The sequence below is a fragment of the Takifugu rubripes genome, chromosome 8, assembly GCF_901000725.2.
Source record: "Takifugu rubripes chromosome 8, fTakRub1.2, whole genome shotgun sequence".
NCBI classification, from domain to species: domain Eukaryota; kingdom Metazoa; phylum Chordata; class Actinopteri; order Tetraodontiformes; family Tetraodontidae; genus Takifugu; species Takifugu rubripes.
The window spans coordinates 15,015,481-15,043,189 of NC_042292.1; the positions used below are offsets into that span (position 1 = coordinate 15,015,481).

General features: G+C 53.4%; 1 protein-coding gene across 5 annotated transcripts; it reads left to right on the plus strand.

The window, feature by feature from the left end:
- The first annotated feature begins 108 nt into the window (after positions 1-108).
- LOC101072548 (phosphatidylinositol-binding clathrin assembly protein) lies at positions 109-27,391 on the plus strand. 5 transcript variants are annotated; one of them, XM_029840646.1, is made up of 20 exons: positions 109-1,300; positions 6,921-7,063; positions 13,791-13,866; positions 13,949-14,051; positions 14,429-14,522; positions 14,934-15,045; positions 15,158-15,264; positions 17,488-17,508; positions 18,848-18,933; positions 19,022-19,145; positions 20,738-20,871; positions 20,950-21,050; positions 22,183-22,293; positions 23,553-23,690; positions 23,788-23,818; positions 23,946-24,078; positions 24,889-24,912; positions 25,523-25,579; positions 25,649-25,765; positions 25,845-27,391. In XM_029840646.1, exons 1-20 carry the CDS (start codon positions 1,171-1,173, stop codon positions 25,857-25,859), a joined length of 1,857 nt encoding a protein of 618 aa, XP_029696506.1. In that variant the 5' UTR covers positions 109-1,170; the 3' UTR covers positions 25,860-27,391. The 5 variants fall into 5 exon arrangements, with proteins under 5 accessions (XP_029696506.1, XP_029696505.1, XP_029696509.1 ...); XM_029840645.1 differs by lacking the exon at positions 17,488-17,508 and adding an exon at positions 16,381-16,422 and having other exon boundaries at positions 110-1,300; XM_029840649.1 differs by lacking the exons at positions 17,488-17,508; positions 22,183-22,293 and adding an exon at positions 16,381-16,422 and having other exon boundaries at positions 110-1,300.
- The last annotated feature ends 318 nt before the right edge of the window (positions 27,392-27,709 follow it).

Sequence of the window (27,709 nt, forward strand, 5' to 3'; positions counted from 1 at the left end):
GTTGACGGCTGAATAAGCAGGAAGTCCGCTGGCGGAAGCGTACATTCCGAGCTCGTGTGAGTCCCCTGAAGGCAGCACAGTTGTGAGATCAGCTGATTTTTCTACGCTGCCATTTTGTCCGGCTGTGAAGCGACCAGCCAGTCAGTCCGCACCGAGAAACCACTGGCGACACTCCGCCAGCCGAGCGGGACTGTCGGTGGGGGTTTTACCGAAGCCAGTTTTCCACTGAGCTGGCAGCCTCATGACAACAGCGACGGAAACAACCCAGCCCACAGTGGTGCCCTTTCTGACTTCACGGCTCCGGTTCTTTTGTCAAGACTTCCGACACTCGCTCCTCGGCTCGCGGCTGCCTGCTGTTAGCTTACCCCGCTAAGCTCGGCTAACGCCCGCCGCTCCTGGCGTCTCGCCTCACGGCTGGAAAAGCTGCCCCTGTCCCGGTTGTCATTCTCGCGGTCTACCCTTCCAAACCCCGGACAATGCGCCGCTCTTTCCCCGGTGACTTTTCACGGCCGAGGGGTGGTTTACCGCACACTTTCCCCGGCGACCAGTGAGTGCTAACCGGCTCCAGCTAACAAGTTGACGTGGAGGAAGAACTCGGATTGTTGTCAGCGTCCTCCAAGCTGTGAATACTTTTCTCTTTTTTTTTGCCTTCGCCAGGGGTGATTCCCTTTTCCGTCATCCCCGGCCAACACCGTCCAGGTTACAGTCGAACCAGCAAATTAGCTATGTTAATTTGTGGCCGGAAAGTAATTCCAAGTGTTGAATTCCACAGCGGGACTCTTTTCTGGTTCGATTACTGCAACGGAAACATTAGCTAACACGAACTAGCCCGGATTAGTGTCGCCGTTATTAGGTAGATAGAAAAAAAGAAAATCGGCAAATTGACCTCGAAGAGGACGGATTGTGGGCGGCTGACGTCTGGCACGATTTTACATCCGATTATCGATCACTTCAGAGGAGACGTGACCGGTTCCGCGCACCTGGAAGCGACGCGCTGATCACCTGCGCGTCTTGGGATTGATTTTTTCTTTTTCTTTTTTTATAATAAATTTTGGTTTTCTTCACCCTTTTTCCCCCCCCTGCTTTGAGAATTGATCCATTCTTCGGATCGTTATTATTCCGCGCGTCTGTCTAGGTGATCGGCACAGGGAAGAGGGCCAGATCGGAGCCATGTCGGGCCAATCGATCACGGACCGCATCGCGGCGGCGCAGCACAGCATGACCGGGTCAGCCATCAACAAAGCCGTGTGCAAGGCCACCACGCACGAAGTCAGCGGGCCCAAGAAGAAGCACCTCGACTGTGAGTGTTCCTTCCCTCGTCGTGCCTGCATTCCTTTACATCACATGGGACAGGTTATACAAGGCTGAAAGTAAACACGTGTGTCGATCCACCCGGGCCCGGTGGCCGGTGACCCACACGTGTGACCTTCTCCTGAACTCGCAGGACTCCGGGTTTGGGGCTGGATCTGGTTAAAAGCCACCCCAAGGGTGAGTCTTTTTAGTTGGTGAAAGGGTCTGAGCTTTTTGACCTTGAAACGTTAAAGTTCTAGTGGTCGAGTAAGAGGTGTGAGAAGATATGGACGCTCCAGGATTTGATGTGATCTATTATTTTTGTGATCAAGACAACAACCACACACCGACAGAGGCACAGTTTGGCGCCGCCGGTTGGCCGTGGGGCTAACCTGCTGAGGTTAGCTAACGTTGGCGTCCCGCAGGTGTATCGCGCGGAGGACGGACTCCTCAAACCCGGCGCTGGTGTTTCGGTAAACAAACCACTCGAAGGTTGCTGGGTGTGGGTAGAATGAGCCGCCAAGGAAGAAAATCTGGCACTTGTGGCTGGAGCCGAGCAGCTGTTTCTCCCCAGAACGCGCTCCCTCACTCTGCTTTATTAATTACCGACGGCGTCTGCACATTTCATCTATGATCCGTTCCGCCGGCCCGATCCAGCCTCGCTACACGCGTCGATGTTGAATATTCAGCCCGTCGCCGCTTTTGAAATGGTTGCAACAGGTTCCTGTTGTGCAGATGTTTATTCAAGTCAGACACAAAGGAGCAGTTGCTTTCATCAGGCCTGTCAAGGTTCCGAGGCAGCTTTAAAAGCCTCACTTCTTACGTCCCAGACCCGTCTCCCGGCACGTCCACTGGCTCCCGAGGAGCTAAATAGGAAGGTCGGCGTTCAATCTCGCCCTCGTCGTGCTCGTCAGCTGCTGCCGCTCCACAAAAGTTCAGCCGTCCCCCGACCTTCGCCGCCGCCCGCGCCTCCTCCGGCTTAATCATTGTGGTCTATCGATTTCTGCACCGGGGGCATCGGCCTCGCTACCGTGGGGCGAAACCAGCCGGCCCGCCTCCCACAAGAGCCTCGATTGTGATGTTTGCCTGCTTGGTGACGTCGCTGCGGGGGCGACGCTCCCCGCCGTCAGTTTCTGTGGGCGGCGTGGACGCCGTAGCGGTGTCTGGTCCTGGATTCAGGTCGGTCATTCATTACCCTGTTCTCCAGGCAGCCAGCTGGTCCAGCTGCTTCATGGCTGCTGTGTGATTTCAGCAGTAGTCTGAACAGTTAGCTTGGGTCTCGCGCCAGCGCTCTTCCACACGGCCCCGAAACGCCGATCAGTTCCCCATCCCAAAACCGGCCCCGCCGTTGCCATGGCAGCCACTGCGTTGAACGCTTTAGGAGGAGACGCCCGACGGCTGAATCGGCGCTCTGCGCCCACACGCTCTTCCGAGCGGTGGATCCTCTGAGCGCCGTGTCGGCTGTGCCGTTATTGAGGTCACTTTCAAGCGTCGTGCTCAGCAGCAGCTGCGACGGTCGCGGGAGCTTAAAACGGCGCTCCGCATCGCTCGAACCAGCCGGCCGAGCCGCCGGCCTCCGCGTCCTCTATGGCGCCGAGTTTAACCCAACTTTAAAACTAGCAAATTTCTACGGCGCTAGCATATTCCCCCACACGTAGCTTTTTGAATGGTTTAGACTGTCGGGTCACCTTGACACATTTGTGCCGTGTGTGTGTTTAAATAGTGCAGGCGTTGGGTTGCAGATGCATTTGTTCCCCCCCCCCCCCCACATGATCAAACCAAGCGCGCAGTAAATGTCACGATGGAGAATTTACGTCCTGTCTCTGCAGCGGAGACGTCCACGTGGCTTCTTGGGGCGAGGGTGCGCGACAGAAGTGAAAGTGAAACTTTAAATCCGGATCGGGGCCGGAATCGATCGCCGATCAGAAGAACAAAAATGAGCTTTTATGAAAAAAAAACGTTACACCAGAAGTTGACCCGAACCCGACGTGTCTGTCATGCGTTGGTTCCGGCCCCGACCGCCCTGCTGCAGGGTGTAGCTCGCTCGCCGCTGTGCTATCGGTGCACAGCTGGACGGCCTCTCCCTGGCTGTGGAGCAGAGATAGGCCCGGTTCCTAGCACCTGCCAGGAGAACAAGCCTGCTGATTGTGTCTAGAGGTCCTGCTCCAAGCCCGACCCAAAGGAACGTGCAGCTCCTGTTCAATGTGGGTGGTTCTGTGAGGGCTGGTGATCCCAAATGTCCTTTATGGAGACTCAGCTGAGCTGATCCCCAGCAGTGGGCTGATGTTTGCACAATACCTGGTGCTGCTCCTGTCTGTTCGGGAACGCTCGGCGCTTCTGTCACGGTCCCGTTCCGACGTCTGGTTATTTTTAGCCGTCTTCTCTCTGGAGCCTTTCCTGGGCGCCGCTGCCTGTTTTCCTTCCTGTATTCTACCTGTTTGCGCTTCCATTCATCCGCCTGCTATTCTCTCACTCACAGGCGCGTTTCTTTAACGTCAGGGCGACAGACGTTCCCGCCCAGGGGCGCCGACTTCAATAACATTCACTTGAGAAGACTTTTCCCATGAAGGAGACGTCGCTGGAACTGAGCGACTCTGCCTGTGCCTAATTTAGTCTATTTCTGTCGTTCTGTGCGACTGAGACGCAGGCGAAAACACTCGCTTAAGACCTTTGGGAGGGAATTAAACCTATACAGCTAATTCTAATTCATTAATTGCCAACTTTCTGCTGTCTTTCCTCGCCACTTCTGTTTTTTTGCCCCCTGCTGTGTGTGATTGCATCGGAACTCTTGGAAGATTAAATGAGCAGTACCTCAGACTTCTATTTCCAGACCACATGGAATCAATTGGGGGGGGGTCACTAAAACCGATGGTCGTGCGGCGATACATACGTATATATAATATATGCGTTTGAGCTGCCACACCGGTGGAATTTCAACAAGCTGCTTTTGCCCGAGGGCTTATGGAAAGCTGGGGCGGAGCTGAGGGCTGAAGCAAACTGGACCGCCAGGCAGCACGTGCACAACTGTAGGTGTCCTTGATCTGCCAGCTCGCTGCGAACGCCAAATTTGCATCGGCGCGCCACAAAAGGAGCCTTTAAGTCCGGGCGCTCGTCGCTGCCCCACAGGCCGGTCTGGATGTGGTATTTAAACTGTTGCGTAATGTCGACCTCGCGCAATCCTTCCCGTAATCTGTCGGCGTTGGCCGAACGAGCGCTGTCCGGGTCAAACGCCCCGGCGCTCCTCTCTGATAGAGGTTTCTGTTATCAGCGACGTGACAGAACAGCCCCAGAGTAACATCCCCATCCGGACGCACCTCGTGAATGCTGAACGGCGAGCAAGGAAAAGGTCACTCTGATGGGATTCCCGCCCGGAACAACGCAGCCGTTGGATCGCTTCTGCCAAAGGGACTGCCCCTCTTTCAGTCTCGGCAGAATGCATAAAGTTCCTCACACCTCTCAGAAGGATTTGCGGGGGGAGGCCTTCTTTTCACGCCAAAGCCGGCGACAGACAGTGGGGGGGGGGGGATTATTTGAAGATGCTAGACAATATGCTGGGTGTTAATCTTAAACAGACTGGGACTGCACCTGGTGTCTTTTGTGTCTGCTTTTCTGCACATCCGCTGTCAGCCCGCCGCTCCTGCAGCCTCTGAAGGGAGGGAGGTGGACTCTGTGGTTGTGACCCCCCCATGTCAAACGGTGCTTCCTCCGGTCGGAGCAGAACAGAGCCGACGATGGTGTCGCTCTGATGACAGAGTCCCGTCTTGTATTAAAGCCACATCTGGGTCCAGAACCGTCTGTTCAGGAATTCCAACTATGTGTGTCTGACCTTTGCTCGCTGGACAAACGTGTCAAATGCACACGGGCCGCCACTGATCCCCAGGCCGGGTTTACACAGGAGTCAAGATGGGATTGAGAGGCCCGACTGGCTGGACTGGACGTCCACGTGGGTGGTCGTTTATATGTGACCCGTTCTTATTCAGCGCTATTGCTAGCATGCTGCGAGTTGCCTGAAAAGACGTGGAGGAGAATCCATAAACAATCAAATCCTTTTCTGTGGAGGACAGAAGCTTGAAGAGCCAACGGAGGGTGCACGAGTTTCAGAGGGTTCCCGAGTCGACGGCGGGTTTTGCTGCTCTTGATTTAATCAGGAAAAACATGTAAAATGGTAGTCGGAGCAATCTGCAGTTACTTCCAATCAAGGCTGAGGGTGTTGGGGGGGTGTTGGAAGCAGGTGGAGGAAAGGGGGGGGGGGGGCTTTTCTGCTGGATGGAGAGATGAGAAGAACGCAGGTGGTGGGTGGCCAGTGAAGTGGGAGGAATGCGCCGCGCCGCGTGATTCCTGATCAGATGAGCTGCCCCTGCTGCTCCTTTGTCCCCCGGTGTCAGGAAATCCCTTCTTACAGCTCCAGGCGACGGGCAACAATGGACCCGGGATGGGAAGAGAACCAGTCAGTCAGCTGTTGAGAATGAGATCAGATTCACTCCGCAGTCAGCCCGTCCTCCAAACCCCGGCGCGGGATAGACGGTGACTGGAATTCTCTCGCTGGTCTGGAATCAGCCGCGTCCCTCGGCTCTTCTTGATTAAGTCGCAGCGTGCGGCGTTTTCAGATTTCCACAGCAGCATCCCCACAGACCCAAGCGGGCCATTTTTAGCCGTCCCTCGCGCTCCAGACCTGATGGAAAAAACATGAGCTCTGTTTTTGAAGCTGTAGGCGGATGGAAGCGGCCTGCGGCGAGATGCAGAGGGAGCGCCGCGCGCGAGATGATCGATGGCACCGCGTTGGCCGCCGCGTCCCGGCCCGGCTCGGCTCTCGACAGCGTTAATACATTAAGCGAGAGGGGACGAGTTTTATCGAACAAGCGCGCCATGATGAAGCCTCCTGACTGGACTCGCCTCGCTCCAGCGGGCCAACGAGGACCCGTTTCCGTAGTTACCAGGTGCGTGAGGCGGCGGAGCGTCAAATCTTGTGGCGGCGAACAAAAGAGTGGTGATGGGAAGAGGTGGAAGGTGCAGGACAGCAGGAAAATGGAGCCGCCTGGAGTCTGTGGGAATGCCGTGTATTGTGTCCGTGCTGCCCACCTGTGTTCCCAGTTAGAGCGAGTACAACAGCAGCGTTCAGGAGTACCACCAGGAAAACTGGTTGGAGTATTTTCAACCCAATAAGCCACTAAAAAGACAGGTTCACCTGTGAACAACCTCTTCTCACTGTAATAATACGACTTTTCAGAGGGAAAAGAAGGTTTCTCGGCAGCAGCTCTTCATGTGTGCAGGAAATGCGTGAATATAATCTGACACCTGCTCTGGTGTTGCACTTCAGCGTGACGCCGTCTGCACGAGCCCTTCCCACACGTGTTTTCTGAGCCTGTCGGTTCAGGAACTTGGCATTCCGGAGCCGAAACGTTGAATTTTCCTCCAGCTTCGGGCGCTTGAATGACACCTGAACTTGGCTCGTCTCCGGAGAAGTTTGGAGGAGGTGGAGGTTAATAACTGCGTCTGTGTCTGTGTCTCCGTCTCCGTCTCTGTGTCTGTGTCTGTGTCTGTGTCTCCGTCTCCGTCTCTGTGTCTGTGTCTGTCCTCGCTCTGCTTTGTTGTGCGATTAATTCCCCCCCACCCCTCTCTCCCATTGCCAGATCTCATCCACTGCACCAACGAGATGAACGTGAACATCCCCCAGCTGGCGGACACGCTGTTCGAGCGCACGGCCAGCTCCAGCTGGGTGGTGGTCTTCAAAGCCCTCATCACCACTCACCACCTCATGATGTATGGAAACGAGGTAGGAGGCTCACACAGACACCCCCCCCCCCCCCCCCCCCAGAGCAGTCGAGGCAGCATCGCTACATTATTGTTGTTATATTGGAATAGACGCTGATTTGCACATCTGTCAGCATTAGCACCACATGGGTTTCAGATGCACGTGCATGTTGGATGGGAGCTGCTACAGATTGTGCACAGCACGAGGAAATTGATTCACATCTGTCGAGATGAGAAAACGGTCGATTTGCAGGTGCCAGGAAATGGATTCATCAAAGTTTGCGGGAGGACGTTCGTTTTAATTGTGATTTCTGATCGCGCCTAAAAAAGGTTGTGACGGGCGAAAAACACCCGTTTAGGCGGACAGCAGCCCTTCGGATCGGGAGAGAATAATCTTGTAATTGTAGTAATTTCTCGGATGGAAATTGAGTGCGCTCCGTTTTCAGAATGCAGATTAGCCGCGCTGCTGTAGCTCTCGCTCCACTTTGATATTCAAATAGACGGCTTCCATCCCTCATGTAGCGCCTGCGTTTATTTGATGAAGACAACAAAGCCCCGACTGTTGCTCTAGAAGATGTACGATCCCTTGACACTTTAGCATAGGTGGTGCGTTCTTTACGTTACTCTGGTCCAGTACTCGATGCTTTACCGACACCTCAACACATGGGGATCGATCAAGCTAGCTAGGGTCGCTTCTTAGCTGGACTTTAAATGTCATCGTCGCCGTTCAGTGGTGATGCTGGGGGTCCGAATGGCCCGAACTGTTCCAGAGAACGCTAACGATTTGCTGGAATCTCCACATTGGGGCTCAGCGGTCCCACTGAAAGAGAGATTCCCTCTCTGCCACTGCGTTTGGGCCGTACCAAAGTTAGAGGAGCCCCTCCTCGACCCGCTTCTCACCCCACCACCCAGTTTGTTTAAAATCCACAAAGTTGCTTTAGCGTAACACTGCTAACAGACAGGATTGCAAACAGAACCTCAATGGTGAGCTCACCCCGCCCACATTCCTTCCTAATTTTCGCTCAGGCCGGGGACGCAGTTTTTCCTTGTTTAGCAACGACCGGTTGTGTTGTCAGACTTCTCCTTTTTTGGTTCCCTTTGTAATCACGTTTACTTCCTCTAAAAAGACCGGGTAAAGGTCAGTTTGTATGAAAGAGGCTTCTGAACAGGCCAACGCCCACACGGCTCCGAGGCTGATTAGAGTCCAGATAAAATACAAACGATGTGCAAACGTGGACGTTGTGATGATCAGAGAGAGCTGAGGTGGTTTTCCTTCCACCGTGTCCTGATGGTTGGACGCTGCGCTGAGAGAGTCTCTGTCGCCTGCATCCATCAGGGATGTCAGGATGGTGGTACAGGCTCAGCCCCCCTCCTCCTCCGGCTGAACCATCCATTATACTCGGGGTCAGGTAAAAGGCCGGCCATAAAATTAGAGAGCACGTCCCCACAATGACTGGGGTCAATAGACCGTAAGCTCCTTTTCAGACCAACACAGAACGGTTCCAGCTCAGCAGACGCCCCAGCTGTGATGAATTGTTGGGGTAAATAGCGGCACATGCTAACGCGCGTGTCTGACCTCATGACCTTACTATGCAGGTAACAGCCAGACTGCGTTTAAATGTCCCAGCGTCTCCTGTGTGTGTCTACGCTCCCCGCGAGGCTTGAATCCCCGTCCCTACATTCTGGGGCGATATCAATTGTCAGCGCGGGTCAGCGTCTAGACGATAGGTCAGTATGTACTGAAAACAATAGCCCAGGAAACCCCAAACAATGGCTTTGAGATCCACGCCCCCTCAGCTTCAGGACTCTGATTCAGCCCCTTCAAGAAGCTGCATTCCTGAAGAATTCCTCCACCTAATAATGGAAGGCTTTCAATGTCAGGAATACAGTAACAGGAAAGATTTAGCATATTGTTCTACTACTACAGATGTCGGGAACAATGAGGTTTGTTAAATATCAGCAGCTGCAGCTCAGCGTTTCCATCCCTCCTTCCTTGAATAGGTGAAGAATAAAATAAGAGGAGCTCTTTGGCTGGAAAACAACAACCTCGCCCTGTCTTCAGAATCGCTTTCTCAGGAATAAGGGTGGGGTTGAGTTAGAGTGAAGGCGTGGGAGTGCACCAAAAGTAAAGGCCGGAGGCGTGTAGCAGACGGGGACAGAGTGGCGAGGACGCAGGTGAAAGTGCTGATGGAAGCAGGACAAGCTGCTCGTTTTCTATCTGTTTGTGCGCGCGTGTGTGTGTGTGTGCGCGCGCAATATCATAGACTGAGTTGCCATCAGTGTCACTCATCACAAAACAATGCTGTTTGTTTCAGTGACATCACTTTTGCCTCGTCAGCGCTTCCTCTGCTGATCAAGGACGCACACAGACGCAGAAATACACACGCCAGGTTCTTGTACTTGCTACATACCAAAATAGTCCTTCTACTAGCAAAGGGAAGACATTTTGGCCAGTTCGCACAAATTCAAGTGAGCTTTTTGAGGGTTGGGATGGATTTACGGTCAGGTCGGGTTAGCTAGGACGGTTAGGGTAAGTCCTCACAAAGATAGAAATACAAGGATGTGTGTGAGAGATAAGGGGGAGATTCAAAACGAGTGAGAAGGCAATGAAAGGTGGGAAAAAACACAAGCGATAAAGGATAAAAAAGCTGCTGACTCAAGCAAGGACGGAGGATATCTGTGCACGCCAGAGGTCACCCCGACTCTAACCGGGGTCACTTGTGATAATCACAAGTGCCCAGATGCACCCTCACACACCCTCCCTGTCAGCAGCTGGCGTGGCGAACATAAGGATGATGTGTGGAGGCAGGCTGTGTGTGTTCCAGACTGCTGCTTATCTCCAAACATCCTATTAAAATGAAGCCAACACTCCCACGAGGAGCTGTCACTCTCCCTGCCTCTTTTATGCACTTCCTGCCAGATAGGTTTTTCCCAACTGGCGTAAATCTGCTGTGTCTTTGTAATCGATACATATAAAGTGTGTGTCTGTGTGTGCGCGAGCAGGCTCAGCCATCCACACACTTGTTAGCAGCTGCTAGCTTGAGGAAGAATCTCCCAGTTAGGCGTGTCTGTAGCTATTTGGTTCTTTTCTTTGTCTTGGAGTCAGGATATTGATTTAGTGTGTCTGCTGGTAGAGGAGTGTGTGATTTATAATTGAAGCCCCTCCCCAGACCCAGGCCATCTTTTATTACATGTGAGGAGGCGCAACTGAGCCTTGAAGCGGCTCTGTTGCGCTGCAGAAATAACATCTTTCAAAAAAACATGAAATCCTCCCGTCATTCCAGAGTCTAGCCTCCGGTGGAATCGGGATCGAGCGGAATACGGACGTTGACCAATCGGCGAGCGATTCCCTGCCTCTGTCCGGTTCCCGGTTGTGATATTGAAGGAGGGAAAAGGTCGCAACCATGTCCGCTTAGCTGCTCTTATGCTAAACCTCATTTTAAGCAGCCGACCTGTTTCTGTGACGACTCGCGTCAGCTGCATCGCCGTGGCGCCGAAGTCGCTCCGCTGGCGGCGCGGCGCCCACGCGGCGCTAACCTTGGAGGCTCGCGCGGCCGCTCTCGACCGCTGCTTAAGGCCCAACTCTTATCCCGTCCTCCCCAGCCCCTCTCACCGGTGGCTAATCCTGCATTCAGCGGTCAATCGCACGACAAGGAGCGAGGAACGGCACTGTGGGAGAATCCCACTCGGTGTGTGTGTGTGTGTGTGTGTGTGTGTGTGTGTGTGTGTGTCGGCGCGCTTGCGTAAGAGCTGCTTCCATTCAGCCCGATCACGACTCTTGCCTCTCGTCTGAGTCATCACCTTTCATCGGCTTCGCAGTCGCTTTTGGAGATTTTATTTCTTTTAACGTTTGAGAGCGACCCAAACAAAGTTTCCCCGCGAAGGCCTCGCTCAGGAAGCTGCTTTATTTAGAGTCGGTGCCTCACGTGGCGGTTGCAGGTCAACGGCAGCAGAGCCGTCTCCTCTGGTGTTTGTTGTTCGGCGGCGCTCGCTCTGGCCCAGATGAATAAATTCCGAGGTCAGTGTGCACAGCGAGCACGGCCCAGCCTCTCGGTGAATTATTAAACTTGAGGGAGCATCTGGGGGGAAGCCTGAGGTCTGATTTGAATTCATTTATGGGTCTCGCTTAATTGTTTAGCGGCGGCATCATTCAGATGAAGCGGGCCGTCGGAGCGCTTTTCGTGCGCTCGTTATTGAAAAACACGGGCTCGTTCGCCTCGGCGGGAAAAAGAATCCAGACCGGATGTTTAAAACATCAGGATTCAGCTCCAGCCTCACAACAACCTCAACAATCAAGAGGGAGAGAAAAGACACCTCAAGGCAGCCGCGGTGTGTTCAGTTACTACGGAAACCACCAGCTCACAGACGTTGCAGCGCATCGGAAGGAAGATGCCAAGAACGCGGAGTGAAGGCTCCCTGATCCAAACCTGTTAATTATACATGGCGTCTTCTGATACCGTCGCAGGAATTTTGAGGGCAGAATCGACGGCTTCCTCTGTAGATCTGCTCCGTCTCCTCCGTCGGCTCGTAATCTGTGAAAAGCATCTTTGTCCCGGCTGAATAATCCAGGACTCGGCGTCTCTCTCAGCCTCTCGTGCGCAGTTCTATATATTCCTCCCTTTTGTTTCCCGTATCCACGCATTCGTGTGGTTTCTCTCTGCGCCCGCCTTCCTTTTGGACGCTCCGGGGGACCCACAGACTCTGCTCAGATGGACTTCTCTGCACAAGAAGAGCGCCATACCCACCCCCCACCCCCCCCACCCTCCCCTCCTGCTGCTCCATTTTCCTCTGGACCACACTGCAACACACAATGAAGCCTAATTTTATCTCTGAGATGTTCACAACCAGCTGGATGGGAAAACCGTTTGCTTTTGAAAGCTGTCGGGGACAAACTGCAGCGTTGAGCCACCCTCGCATCCCACCCCTCTTTCTCCCGAACTGCACCAAAATGAAAGCGGTTTCCCATCAGCCCAGTCCCTGTGGTGCCCATGCGGTTCTTTGAAATGTGTGCAGCAGTTTTTATGGCGAACGGGCAGGGGCGGGGAAAGATTTATTAACAGTGGAAGGGTCTTATCGTACCACTGAGGAGGCAGTTTGGCTCAGTTTGGCTTTCATGCTAAGCTATCACAGTGATTGTGTGAGTTCTATTAGCATGCTAGCTGTAGCTCTAAAAAAACTGCGTTTACATGTTAATACTGAATCCAGCTTTTGTCCAGTGCTGCTCTTGCCGTGCCTCCACAACCATTAAAGTTCATGAGCTGCTGTTCTGGCCGCCTGATTTCTCTCTCTGGGAGTTTAAAAGCCAGCTCACGGGCTGCTCCAGCAAAGTTTTCTTCCCACACTACAAACATAAAATCAGGCTATCCAGCGCCCGCGAGCCTGCTTGCTCCCTCGACCGCACACATTCTCGGGCGCTCCGACACAGCCAGTCGAAGCTGGTCGCCTGCCAGGCGGAGAATTGGCAAACTGGCAAATCTCAGATCATTTCAAGTCTTTTGGACATGCAGATGCCGTTGGGGAGTCTGAGGCCTGGACTTCCCACAATGGTGGACGATGACCAAACCTTGGGGTTACAGAGCAGGTTAGGCCACATTTTTCCACAGCTGCCTGATCCTGTTAAATCCACCCTGTAATTAATAGTTTAGAGAAGAAAGTTTAGACAAATGCCCGAGGAGTCTTTCTCATTTTCAGATTTTAAGCCGAATCCACAAGGAGCAGGAACTAAGAGTCGGGAGCCTGGAAGAGTCTTGTCTCTGCAGGATTAATTAGCAGCAGACAGAAGATTGATTTTAAATTTGGATGGAAGCGTTTGAAGGCGCCATAAGAGCTGATGAACTGACGCTGGTTGTCATTAAAACGCTGCATCTGGATGGAATGGTGGAGTGTCACCTACTGTACCGGCGGGGGTGGTTTCACGAGCATGTTTGGGTGGGAGAAGTGGGCAAAAGATCAGGAAAGGTCCCTCCGATGAGCAGGCAGCTTCTTCTGGAGCCTTTTTTGGAAAGAAAATGCCAGCGATGGCGTGAATCAGCACTTTCAGGAGACGAGTTGAGCCTCCGATTTGATCTCATTAACATTTTGACGGGGTCATTCCAGACCCGTTTATTATATTGTGTTGCATCTCCTGCCTCTCCTCAAAGGTTAATAATTTCCTTCTGACTACTCCGTCTCTCCGTTTGTCGTCCCTCGCCGGTTCCTTCTTTTAAAAAGTCCTAATAAATGACGCCGGGGGGGGGGAGGGGAAGCTAATCTTTAAACACGAAGCCGGGTAGATGGCCGATGTTGAACCGCGTCGAGCAGCAGGGCGAGCGGTCTGAAGGCGCCGTTTAAATCCCTGCGTCATCGCTCAAATGGAGACAAAGCGAGGAGACGATTCACCGGCACCGTTTAAACATCCGGACAGATTAAAACGGGCCGTGGCTCCGAGGCAGCCGTGCCATTCTTCATCGTAAGCCGGCGAGTAATGTGCGTCCGCCATCACCATTAGCCGTCTTTATCTGTGCGATGAGCTGAGCGAGAGCCTTCAGAGGGCGGCCTTTAACGGGACGGCGCTCCGGGCCGTTGACTGTGCACTTAAGATGGATAATGTGAGTTTACTCAGTGGAAAGTTCTGCTGTCTTTGGGTCGGGGGCTGGCTTTTTTCCTTCAGATACTGCGTCTTACCGCGACACACGTGACCCATTTCTGTTCCCTCCTTCCTTCCTCGACTCCTCGCCAAGCCTTTCTCCTCTTCTCCCTGCTCTCTGCAGCGCTTCATCCAGTACCTGGCCTCCAGAAACACTCTGTTCAACCTGCACAACTTTCTGGATAAGGGAGCTCTGCAAGGTAGGAGAGCCGCCTTCCCAACGGAGCTGAGATTTATGCTAATGTCCATGGAGGACTGTAAAACGGAGCCCCTCTTCCGCAGGTTACGACATGTCCACCTTCATCAGAAGGTACAGCTACTACCTGAACGAGAAGGCCGTGTCCTACCGACTGGTGGCTGTGGATTTCACCAAGATGAAGAGAGGGTAAGAGGGCCAAAACTGCCGTCTCGCTTAGAGGGCCACAAAAAACAACCCTTTCAAAAGTGCCCATTTGAGGGAGGGACGCTCCAGCTTCAAGGTCGGGCTCGACAATGTGACGCAAATGTGCGCTGCTGGGTGAACTAAACGGCTTCTGGCTTTCGTGGAAGAAAATGTCAGCTTTATTCCTGGAGGTTTTCTTGGCAAAACCATCCTGTGAATAAAAATGTCTGCTCCCAACCTCAACACAGCCATTATGGCACAATTATATCTTTTGGAACGACCGTTATTTTCTCCGTTTTCCCCTCCTGTGTCAACATGTTCTCGCAAGCTTTTCCCTCAGAAAGCCTCTGTAATGGCGCCCGCGTGCTCTGTCCACTCAGGATCGATGGCGTGATGCGCACCATGAACACGGAGAAGCTGATTAAGACGCTGCCCATCATCCAGACCCAGCTGGACGCTCTGCTGGATTTCCAGGTACTGTTGTTGATTTAAATTCCAATTAAAATGTAAATTGAGATGAAACAACAGTTTACATGATTTGACTCCTCCTGTGTGTGTGTGTGTGTGTGTGTGTGTGTGTGTGCGCGCGTGTGTGTGTGTGTGTGTGTGTGTGAGAGACAGGGGAGAGGGGGGCTGGTTTTAGGGATTTCATGTGTCTGATAGAAAAGAAATTCTGCTGGAACTTCTCATTGGAATGCGTCCGTGTGTGTTTGCGAGTGTGACTGTGTGATGGTTTTCCTGCCTAAAGTGACATTTTCTCTCCGTGTTCTCTGCTGCCGGTGTTTCGTAGAATAAAAGATGCGTTGTTTTTGTTTGTTTTTGGATGTTTGAAGCGCTGCGTTGAGGTAATATGATTGAAACTCCGGAGCTCGTTGTCTTCCTCAGGCCAACCCTAACGAGCTGACCAACGGGGTGATCAACTCGGCCTTCATGTTGCTCTTCAAAGACTCCATCAGGCTGTTTGCTGCGTACAACGAAGGGGTCATCAACCTGCTGGGTAACGCACTCCCTGGTTCTCAGGCAGCCGGCCGGCCTCCTGATCCGTTTCCCCCCTCCCCAGCTTTGTTTTTCCCGACCTGCTGACGGGTTCTTGTGGTCTGTCTCCACAGAGAAGTACTTTGACATGAAGAAGAACCAGTGCAAGGACGCGCTGGACATCTACAAGAAATTCCTTTACAGGATGACAAAGTTGTCGGAGTTCCTCAAAGTGGCCGAGGTAAAGATGGTTTCCAGCCGCAAGCAAGCCGAGATGATGTATCGCCCGCTCGGGTTTATGTTCCCTACAGTTTTACCCCCCCCCCCTCCCCAAAGATGGAGGACGTAGTTAGACGCTTCGTTAGCTACCTCTCCCCCGTTCCATCCTAATCCTCTCTTGTCCCGCTTTCCTCCCGCCTCTCCTGACAGAGACGGATAGCTGAGCGGCCCTCCTACACCCCCCCCCCCACACACACACACACACACACACTCTCTCCTGGGAGAGAATAAATGAATAAAAGATGCATCTATAGACAATGGCGGTTAATTAAAGCCACATTAAATGAATAATTACACTTAAATTTTTGTCGTTTTAAGACTAATATTCAACCTGTCCCGTTTAGGCTTTTTTATGATGAGTATTGTTCAGAAACAAAGCGTCGGGGGCTCTCTGGCAGAGAAGATAACGCAGGAATCGAACTCCCTGCTTCTGTTATTTATCAACAGAACCGCCCCCGTTTGAAAATGAGCTGCCCAAAATCAATTCATCAGCCTTTTTTGGGTTATTTTTCCCTCCTTTTGAACTGTAAAATCATGTCAGACGTGGGTGCAACAGCAGCAGTTGGGTGTCACACATTCGGCCCGTGAGGCTCACGCGCCGTGCCCCCCCCCCCCCATCCATGGGCTGATGTTTCATGATCACTTTTGGGTGGGAATAAAAGCTGCAGCTGGCTCCTATTATCGCGGTGGAAGGTGCTTGTTTCAGATTTGCTGCCATTTTTCTGTTCAGGACTTCATGTTCATCTTCCACACACTCGTCCGTCCCACTGGGGGATTCCATTCTTAATGGTTTGACGCGTCAGTTTAAATGTCCTCCTCAGTGTTGTCGCCATGACAGCGGTCCCTCATCGGTCAACTCGTCACTGTTTGATCATTGCTGTCACCCACACGGGGCAGAAACGTTTCACTGTTTATTTCTGTTTATGTTGTTGCTGCCACTGCATGAAGTAACGATTCCCCTGTTTCTTTTTCATTTTTTTACACATTTTCTTATTTTTCTCTCCCCCATCTGCCCCCCCCCCCCCTTTTTTTTATTTTGTTTTTTCCAATTTTCTTGATTTTTCTTTAATGACCACAGCAAGTCGGAATAGATCAGGGTGACATCCCAGATCTCTCACAGGTCAGTGTACATCTCACCTTCCACTTCTTCTCCTCACCTGTCCGACTCTGCTGCTTCTACTCTCACGCCATTCCTGTCTTTCCATTAACACCACACATGTTTTCTTTGCTGTGCTCCCACCTCACAGCTCATTTCTACCACATATATACGCGTGTTTAGCCATCGTTCACTTATTCTGTCTCCTCCTGCTCATTTTAATTTCAAACAGACCATCTCTGACCTGATCCCGAGGCGCGCTCACCTCTCTGGTTCATCTTTTTACAGTTGAAACACACAGCGTAGGTTTTACCATGAGGATTTGAAGGCTTTAACGACTGGGAGCAATTAGCTAAAGCCCGTGCTTGCTAAATTAGATCTGCGATACTGATGATCGATGCTGACCAGGACTTTGGATGGGGCTTTACTAGAACGAATGCTTCATTGTGGGGCAGGTTAATCTTCCTGCCCATAAAACACCGCGGCGCTGCTAATGACTAGCATCTTTAGCCATCGATGCAACTTTAGACCACTTTTTCCTGCGCTAATGTTTGAATAATTTGACCATCAGCGGACTAAATTTCCATATTAATGATGAGTTGGATAATGAGCATCTCATTCAAAACACAAACTCGTGCTTTAGATGGGAAAATATTTTATACTTGGAGACTTTAGTGCACATTTTTTGCCCCAAACCTCCCCACAAATCAGTTTTTTTAACCGCTAATCAGTCAAAGAGGTTAGGTAGTTTTGAACAAGGCTTTTCTGAAGAGTGCTTTTGTATGCGTCTTTTGTTACAGGTAACCGTAGCAACGCAGCCGACTAAGACCCTGTCATTTCCTCCTTCACTTTAACAGCAGTCGCGCAGTCTCGCCACAAAAAAGAAACATTAACAACGCTGTCCAAAGTTTCCAGCGTGATTAATAACGATGCATGCGGTTTTTAATTATTCTTCAGCGTAGCGAACGCGGTGAAAATACAAAGCAGCGTAGAAACGAGCTGTTTCCAGCCTCAGCACAGTGTGACATGCATCCCTGAGAAACAGCTTGTTGCTGTTAAATAGACTCTTTCCCCTCTTGTTTGTCACAGAAAACAAAAGGATCTTACATTGTAGGTGCCGGGTTCCTTACTTGTAATGCTCCCCCCTCCTCCCCTGGGCTCATTTAACCCCCTGCATGAACACCGCGTGCACGTCTGAGACTACACACCGCGCACGCTCGCGGGCACGCATGGTTCTTCATCTCGGTGTGGAAGAATTTGCGAGCGCGTTAGCTCGGGGTGTGTTCGCTCACAAACGCTCGCACAGGTCTGGCTCGACAATCAAAAGGCCACCAAACCTCATGAATAGAAAATGAGGCATCGCCCATCCGCCCCGCCATCCCCGCCTGCATGCTCGCCGTGCCAAGTTTGGACCGGCTCACCCCCCCCCCCCCCCCCTTCCCTCCGTAGGCGTTGCCTGTGTGTCGGCGAGGGTGTGATTCGGTTACCCGTGGAGGGAGGAGGAAGGAGGAATGGGCTTCCGCTGATGGCGGTTTTAATCAAAACGGCGTGGAGGGTGTCGGAGTCAATATTGACTGTGCACACACGAGGCCGTCTGACAGTTACAGATTGTCCTTTCTTGTTGCTGCAACAGTCTGGCAGGACTCAGCAGTCTGGGCAGCCAGTGAAGGGAGATCAGAAGTTAATACCTCTGCTTCTGGTGGATGGAAGGGCAGGCGAGACGCACCCCCCCCCCCCACAACCTGCTAATGTTGCCGCGCATCGAGGCAACAACTGATTATGCGCCACGCAGCTGCGTTTCTGACTTGGCTCCTGCGGTTTCGGAGCAGTAATGAGGTACCTAACGAGCAGCGAAGGCGGCGTTGTGCAATGCCGAACCTGAACTCGCAGCCGAGTTGTGTTTTCCTGCATTAGGCTAGCAACAATCCCCCGGTAACGGGCTCACAGACCCACCCGTCTGGACCTTTGGAGGCCAGCTGCCTTCTACTGTGTCACCTCGCAGCAAATAAATCTGAGAGAAAGTGAAATCTATCTGTGTTGGGAAATGCATTAGCTTGGAGGTTAAGCATAATCCTCGGGGTGGAATTAGACGTTTCTTTTGTGTCCGGAGGGACCGGCGGAGATAAGCAGAACAAATGGGAAAATAAAAGAAAGGACACAAACGATCACATTCTTCTCGTGTAGACTAGAGGTAGCAGGACCCCTCCACCTTTCCCTCCACTTTGTTCTTCAGCCTCCTCCTTTGTTCTCTCTCTACCGGGTATGCTAACACCGAGGGCTTTCTGCATGTTGCCATGGCTATTCTTGGAGCCTGATGTACTCTGCTACCTTCCTGTGAGAGCAACTAACTCTGCATGCGTCTGTGTGGGCAGGAGACTTTCCAACATAAAATAAATCTCTGCTGAAATTATGAATCAATTACTGGGTTCCTTTGTCTTGCCTGGTCCAGGCCCCCAGCAGCCTCCTGGAGGCTTTGGAGCAGCACCTGGCATCCTTGGAGGGCAAGAAGACCAAGGAGCTGAACGCAGACACCAAGTAGGTGCCTCAATCTCCCCAGGTTTTCCTGGATTTCCAGGCCCGTACAAAAAGGAAACTAACGGGAACCGTGTGCGGTGCGTTGCAGAGCGTCCACCCTGTCCAGCGCCGTCAACTCTCTGTCCTCCACCGGCATTTCCTTCAGCAGGATGGACGAGAAGGAGAAGCAGCAGGCTCTGGAAGAGGAGCAGGCCAGACTCCAGGCTCTTAAGGTGACGGCTCCTTTATTTATTCTGCCAAACCTCTTTGAAACCGGCCGCAGAAACTCGTACCAGGTCAGAGAGTCACGCTATTTTCCCTCCACTCTTGATTGAAGCAGCTCTACAGAAGGTCCTACATAGAACAGGATTCACGAGGGCTTCCCGTTTATTTCGGAGACCATGAGCAGGTGCTAACATCCCCGGTCTTTGAGTTTGTTCAGTCGGATTCTCCATCCGAGGACAAAAGCCGAGTCAGCGAAGAGCCGAGCGATGGAAAAGTCAAGTGTAAAACGTGTTGACATTTCCCGCTCCAGCCCTGGGGAGTCCCGTCTTACAGCACTCTGTAATTGAGTGGGAGCAGAAGCGGCTCCGCGGCGGGCGCACACGTGCCCGGTCTGGTGTAAAGCGTGCGAGAATCCTGGCAGAAATGAGCCACAACGTTTCTAAATGCTGTCGCCAGCTGTCGCTGATCCGTGCGTACACTCGCAGATTAGCAGCACTTTGTGTCTGGAGGCCCTTTTTAGTCCAATGTCGACGCGCGAAGCCTCACAATACCGTCTTTACTGGATGGCTGCGTTTGTTTTAAGCAGCACATCCACCTCTGGCGTCATCTTGTCTCACCATCGCCCCCACAGGATGAGGCTGGTAATGCAACGCTCCCCATTCAGGAGCCCTCACACATTCTTTTCTTGTTTTTCTCTTCGCGAGGGCTGTTAGATTTTATTCTACTCTGTCCTTTGTGCCGTTGTTTGTTTACCAGGCTCCGCTGATTACCTCTGGGTTTCCTTGGAGATAAAGCGAATGAGACTGTAACAGAGTAAGAAGGGGGGGTGGTAGGGGTGAGCTGGGGTGAGCTGGGGTCGTCCCGATACACCGGCCCAGCTGTCTGCACGCTCTGGCGTCCATATGGCAGCAGCACATCACACAGAACGCCTCCTGCTCTCACCAGCGTCCAGCTGGGGCTGCAGCCCAAACAATAACAGCGGTTTCCATTTGTCGGGCGCGACGCACCGCGAGAATACCAATGGAGGAGGACGCAGCCCGGCCGAGGCTCCCGCCGCAGGAGGCGCCGGCTATTAATCGGCTCGGCCCGAATTCCCTCAAAGGTGGAGGAGGGCGTTTAAACGGTTGCCGGTGTGCAAATAAAGCAGATAGAGAAACGGCGTCGGAGTTCAAGCCAAATATATTCTGAATAAATCTGACAGCAGCGAGAAGGAATCGAGTCCAAATGTGGACAAGATGGATGAAACCTACAAATGCAGTGGGAAGGATGCGGCCGGATGATGGGGTGTCACATGATCCCGTCATGTGACCTCGCCAGCTGCCCGAGGAATGTAAAGATTACTGACGCTGTGCAGGCCGACCCCGGATGGTTCGAGCCAGATGTTCACAATCATTTAAACGGGTTTGACTTTCCAGTTTTTTCCCCCTTTTCCCGACCGTTGACATCAAGTCTGCCGGGTTTTCCAGCCACGTGGGGGTTAATTCCGATGGGACGGAGCCTGAAATGTGGACGCATTGTGTTCGTTTCCAGCGCTAAACGAGTGTTTAACCTCTTCCTGACCCCCCCCCCTGAGCTATTTGTGTGTTTGTGCGCCACGCAGGACCAGCGCCTGAAGGAGATCGGCATGCAGACGCCCCCCTCCGCCTCCCCCAGCAGTCAGGCCATGAACAGCGCCAACAACAACCACATCGCTCACACCCCGGAGCTGTTCCCCTACTCGCTGTCGGCCAACAGGTACTCGCCGTCGCCTCTTACTGCCCCCGTCGTTGCCCCCCAGCCTTCATCTGTGCCGTCTCTCTCCGTCTCCCCCAGCGTTCCCAACCTGAACAGTGACCTGTTTGACCTGCAGCCGGCGTTCATCCCCACCGTGCAGAGCACCCCGTCAATCTCCACCGCCAACAGTGCCTGGGGAGGTACGCCCCCGCCGTCACTCACGCACCAACACGGGCCGAGGAGAACCCCCCTCAGGGACTTGGCTTCCCCTCTAGGGGGCGCCAGTGTGGCTCCCACGGCGCTATGGTGGTCACGGAATTGGCCAGTTGAAACGGAAGCTAAATTGAACCCGGTATATCGCAGAATTTGACCGAAAAGCTGTTTCCGTGTGGACGAGGCGGCACCGTTAGCATGGCTAAAGCTACCCACGCCTCAGATCTGTCGCTAACCCCTGAATACAGAGCTGAACGGTTCCCAGGCAACTCTTCCGTGGTCGATTATTGCCTTGTTAGTAACAAAGGGTAAACAAAATTCCTAATACGGGAAAAATGGAATTTGGGAAAATAAAGCAGAGTTGCTCAGGTCCTAAAAGAACTCTCGCCATCGGAGCGGCTGCTAATCGCCAGTAGCGCAGAGATCTGAGAACTGCTAGCGAGGCGCATCACAGGCTCCGTGACGGCGGATTAATCCCAAACTGGAATGATTTTGGCTTCACAGCCGGAGCCGCCGACGTGCTCAGATGTCCGACGGTCGCTTCGCCCAACATTAAAACAATCTGATTACGCCGCCGCCATCTGTGAAGCGGCCCGGTCGGGGGGGGGAATGGGAGGGGCGGCAGCGTGCTTCCGCTCCACCGGGAGGGAGCGACTCTTCCTGCTCGGGCCGGCGAGCGGCACAGTTAATCTGGCTTTATCTGGAATCACCAGCGGCTAATGAATTAGACACCGTAGCTTCCATCGGGACGGAACGGCGTTCCGTGTCAGCGCCTCTCGTATCCTGTGTGAGAGGATCGATCCTTCTGCTCCTGATATAATTAGGGAAAGTTGAGCCTTGGCAACATCCCAGTAGGAATTTAAAGGTGTCGGAACGCTCCACAGGGTTCAGGGACAGCCCCCCCCCCATCCCTGCTTCCTGGTCCTCACAAGGACTGTAAAACTGGAGAAACGCGCGTAGCAGGCTCTTCCCCGAAAGTCCGACATTCCCGACAGAAACTGAAGTCACTAAGCAACAGCTGCGGCAGCAGGGGAGGTGGCGAACGTGCGCGCTCCTGATCCGGCGTTGGCGGCGCGGCGCTTCAGGGAGGGTGTGATTAACGAGTGGTGTGTTCCTCAGGAATGGAGAGCCCGGCGCTGCAGCAGACCCCCGCAGCCATGAGCCTAGATTTCGATGCCGTCTTTGGGAATAAAGCCACGCCCACTACCAACGGCGTCCAGCCTGCAGCCGGTAAAGCCGGAGACGTCGCTGCTGGGACTAAACTAACAAACTCCGGCCTCTCAGCTCTTAACAGCCTGACTCCTGCTGGGATCAGTCCACTTTCCTCAAACTTCCCGCCCGTCCGGCTCACTTTTACGATTCCCGCTTCCTTTAAACGTCGGCGTCTGGAAAGTCGACTGATCCGGCTTCTCCTCCCTAACCTGCTCCTCCTTCGGGGGGGGGTTTCTCTGCAGAGTGGTTGGAAGTCTGCTCCCCTCCGCTCGGTCTTGTTTCTCTGTCGCCGTCGGTAACCGAGTGTCTCTATTTGCACGTTGTCTGTCACCCCCCCCCCCCGCATGGTTTGTTGTTCACACCTTTTCCTCCCCCCTCCTCCCTCCCTCCCTCTCGTTCTCTCCCATCACACCTCAGCACAGAATCACCCAGCAACCCCCCCCCCCCCCCCCAAATGTTTCTCCATTTCCTTCCTCTCATCTTTGCGTTCGCCTACGCAGGGTTTGAGTTCAGGGGTCATCGGCGTCGCCGTGTCCCAGATAATCCAGCGTGATGAGTTCCCTTCAGCACCAGTAGCAGATTATTCCCTCCCATTAACAGCAGACACGGATTTTCCTCCCCTCCATTTGATCTGGAACTCTTTTGGCTGTCGGATCCTCAGCGCTAACGCTGATAGCATTATTCTGCTGTGTGTGTGTGTGTGTGTGTGTGTGTGTGTGTCTGTGTGTGTGTGTGTGTGTGTGTGTGTGCTGCCTTTGTTTTTCATTTTATTTCTGCTCCCTCAGTTTCTCCCTCTCGGAGCTTTTCAGCTTAAAGAAACAAGAAGGATCGCCCACGACGCTCCGGCGTTTTGTTGCCGTAACAACAGAAACGCACCAGAAGATCCAAAAGTGCCACCGTGCACTTTATTCCTCCCAAACTTTCCTCTTTTTTTTTTTTTTTTTTTTTTACCCGTCTTCGTCTGCTAAGCTAGCAGGAAACGCGCACTCTGAAAGTCTGGCGTCAGCAGCGCTGTCAGACCGGAGCGCCGCTTCCTAACTAAATATTATTCCTCCCGTTTTTCCCAACATCAGCTGCCTTTTGTTTCCATTCTTCCCGTTCACCTCCTGGTCCAGTGAACCAGGAACCTCCACAGAACCAGTGGAGTCGAGTTAACTCGGAATCAACCATGTAAAAGTCATTGGTCAACCCGGATATTCGCTCACACACACGCGCGCGCGCGGCTAACGATTAGCGAGTCCAGTCACGAGACGTGTCCGTGTTCCCGTCTCCGGCAGGTTTTGACGCCCTCAGCGACCTGCTGAAGCCCACGCTGCCCACCCACCCCGCGCCCCCTCCCCCTCAGGTGGCCGTCCACCCCGGAGGGAAGCTGCTGGCCAACGACCTGGACTCGTCTCTGGCCAACCTCGTGGGCAGTGAGTGTCCTCCGAGCCGCCGGGATCGGCGCAGACACCGTGCAAATGGATCAGAACCCTCCTGTCTCACCTCCTCTCTGCTTCCGTCCCTCCTCAGATCTGCAGTTCGGCGGGGCCCCGGCCAAGAAGTGAGTGCCTTCACGTGGCGTTCCTTCAGGAACCCGCCACCGTGGACGGGACGTTAGCTGCTGATGCTACTGATGCTAAAGTATGAGGTCATTCCAGCCCCGCTAACCTGTAGCTGAATGCTCTCAGGCCGGAGATGCACTGGAGCCAGCCCGGGGAGAAGAAGCTGACGGGGGGGCAGAACTGGCAGAACAAGACCATGTCGACCACGCAGTGGAGCCCCGCCCCCATGGCCCCGCAGCCCATGCCGCTGCAGCACGTGGTGAGCGGACCACAACGCGCCGCCGGCGTTACATAAGGCCAGAAATTATTCATCAAACTGCAGCGTGGATTAGCTTGAAAGGGCTGGACGCTGCTTCCTGTTTGGCTGCTTCAGTCTTCCTGGTGGAGGTGGGACGCTGGGAGGGACCCGTTCACCAGGAAAACCTGGACACCTGCAGGAAAATGAGCCCTCGAGTTCATCGTCACACCAGGACTTCCTGGTTTAGAGGAGCAACGTTAGCATAAATTGTGCTTGTGTGTGTGTGTGTGTGTGTGTCCCTGTGTGTGTGTGTGTGTGTGTGCGTGTGCGTGCGTGTGTGTCCCTGTGTGTGTGTGTGTGTGTGTCCCTGTGTGTGTGTGTCCCTGTGTGTGTGTGTGTCCCTGTGTGTGTGTGTGTCCCTGTGTGTGTGTGTCCCTGTGTGTGTGTGTCGCCAGCTGCTGATTGTCCTCCTGATCTCTGTCCAGCGTTTCCTGGCTGACGAGGACAAACTGCCACTAACCTCCTCTTCCTCTTTGTCCCCCTCAAATATCTGCATCCCTCCATCATTCTCTCCCCTCTCTCTCTCTCCCTCTCTCCCTCCCCCCCTCCTCTTCCCATTCATCCTCTTCTTTTTTGCCCCGTCATCCACTCGTCTTCCTTCCCGTCTTTATCTCCTTTTTTGCTTTGTCATCTTCTCCTGTTTTCTCCACATTTATCTCCCTGTCCCACCTCCTGACCCGTGTCCTCGCCTCCTCCTCCTCCGTCCATCATGTTTTCATCCCCCTCTCCCTCCTTTCTGCTTCACCTTTTTCCTGTTGCGTCCTGATGCAGAATGGGATGTTCTATGCTAGTTATGTAAGTACTTCAATGTTTAGTTCTTATTCAGTCTCGCTCCTTCTTCTTCTCCTTCTTCTTCTCCTCCTTCTCCTTCTTCTTCTCCTCCTTCTCCTTCTTCTCCTCCTCCCAACTTTTTCCTCTGAACCCTGACAAACTCGCATGTTTTGACACTTGAAACCAAACTGTTGGACCTCGTTCTCACCACGAGAGCTAATGGGGTTTCTGCTGCTAGCGCGATGCTAATCGGGGGTGGAGGAGGGGCAGAAATGAGGGGTGGGGGGGGGGGGTGAAGGTGTATCGGCGACGCCCCCGTCTGACACTGTTGCCGGCGTCGACGGTTTTAATCACCAGAGCTCCTAAAGCCGTTCACCTGTGGTCTTCTGCGAGACCATTAAAGGCTAGCGCTAGCGTCAGAAGCCCCCGATGAGGCTCCGCCTCCCGTTCGTGTCTCTTTGATGATGGAATCTGTCCCTGGATCAAAGAGCCAGTAATTACTCAGAGGACCCGGTGATCAGGCGTCACGTTAGCGTGACGAGGTGAAGCTAAGTGCGACGGTAGCGCCCGTTCCCGCCGCCGTGCACCCTCAGACGATCCCACGTGCGCTGACATTTCCCTGCTCTCCCTCCAGGCTCCCGCCCCCATGGCTTTCCCCATCAACACACCACAAGTGCCTGTGTACGGAATGGTGAGTCGGGGCAGCAAGCGTAGCCACACCTGTCTGAGCGGCTCTAAATCCTCCCCCCTCCCCCCCCAGGTCCCCCCCCAGATGGGTCACATGGGCGGCGTGCCGGTGATGGCCCACCAGCCCCTGATGTACAACCAGCCCGTCCTCAGACCCACCAACCCGTTCACGCCGATGCCCGGAGCCCAGGTCAGCTGCTGGGGTCAGTGCCCCCCCCCCTCCAGTAAAGTACAGACTAACCCCTCCCCCCCCCTCTCTCTGTTTGCAGATGCAGTTTATGTGATCCAGTCAGGAGGGGGGGGGGGCAAAAGTAACAGCAGCAGAAGAAAATGACACCAGAGGAGCTCCTGCAGAGACGGAGGAGGGTGACCAAACCCAGGACCGGGGGGGGCGGGGGGGGGGGGGGGGGCGGGCCTGTCTGAAACAACTCCTGTGTGTGTGTGTGTGTGTGTGTGTGTGTGTGTGTTTCGCTCTTTTTCTGTCTAATTTGTGGTTTCAATCTTGAGGGACGGTTCAGTCCGCCAGGAGGGGGCCAAGGACGCCCCCCCCCCCCCCCCCCCCCCCCCCCCCCCCTCCGCTCTGGCATCCGCAGCCGAATTAGCTTTATTTCAAACTGGTGCTATTTTGTCCCCTCGCTAACTCGTTAGCATCGAGAGGGCGGCTCTTTCTTTCCTGCGTGCGTGCAGTTGTTTCAGACAATCCCGCATCGACCCCCCCCCCATCCCGCCGCCCCCGCCTGCATCGGTCCGAGCGAGCGAGAGATTCCGACAGCGATCTTCTCAAGTGTCTTTGTATTTTTTTAAGATGCGTTTCCTTCTGCAGCCTCGCCCGAGTGTTAGCGGGCGTCGAGCGGCGGGTGGTTGAACCCTTCACGGTTGGAAACTCGCGTCCTTCATCGTGCATTATTTTCTTCTTCTGAAGCTACGGACGCACAGGGGGGCTGATGCTAACTGTGCAGAGGCTACGATGACGCTAGCTGTGCAGCTGTTAGCTGGGAGCTCTGCTATCCACCCATTCAGGCTTTTGCGTTAAATTAGCTCATGTTACGATGCTAAAGGCGTCCGTCGCTATTCCAGGTGTTTCTGACCGCTGGGGTGAAAACTCACCTGAAGCTAAATTAAACCCAACTCTGCAGTTTTGATTAGCATCATTGTTAGCTTCCTGCTCGTGTGCAGCTAACCTGTGTGTACCTGCCCCTGTTGGCTTCATCCGCCCACCAGCCCCACTGAGGTCAAAGGTTAACCCTAAGGTCAGCAGTAATAACCGCCCCCGTTAGCAGATCAAATCCCGCGCCGGGCTAGCCTCCGAGTCCAGCAGAATTCACTTTTAATTGCACTGAATCCAAGCGAGTCCCCCCCCCCCAACGGCCAAACGACGCCAGTCAGCTTCGTTCCCCGGCTCTCGGGTCACCCGGGGGACTCCCACGTGACCCGGGTCAGAGGTCACGGCTGCTCAGCAAAGTGTGACTCTGGCGCTTTTGTACGTGCACATTGAAGCATTTGTTTTGCTTTGAGGGCTATTCCCGAGGGACGAAGTCTGAGCCAAAATTCCAGTGGGCGACTTTAACGTAAATATGCCACATTTGCTGTTTTGTACGAAAACGCCAAACGTTTGCACTGAAGCGACTCTGCTGCCTTGGTAGAATAGTTCAGGGAGTCCAGTGAGAGGCTAACGTGCTAACGACGAGACATTTTATAAACCCCGTCCCCGTCTGTGAGTCGTCCACGCTTCCGCCTTCCCACATTTCCTTTTCAGTCCGATTCGTCCTCTCGCTGTGTAGATACGTTAAAAAATAAAAAATAAAAGGAAAAAAAAGAATTGTAACCAGTTTCTGTTTAGATCGTCTGCTCCCACCCGTCACTGTTGGATCGATATTGCTCTGATGCTTCTCGTCAGTCTTGTGTTAGCTTAGCGTCCCGCTATTGAAGTTTCACCTCCGCTAGCTCTAGTAGCCTCGGCTATCCCCTTTGATGTCCGTCCCTCAGCTGTTGACGGGACGTTTGTTTTTTCCTGTATCGCGCTCGCTCTTCTCGCCGTTAGCGCTCGGCGGGCCATCGTCATCCTCCCGTTATGATGTCAGCTAAAATCAAAGCGACCGCCCGCCCGGGTCTGTAAATAAGCATTAGCCAGCGC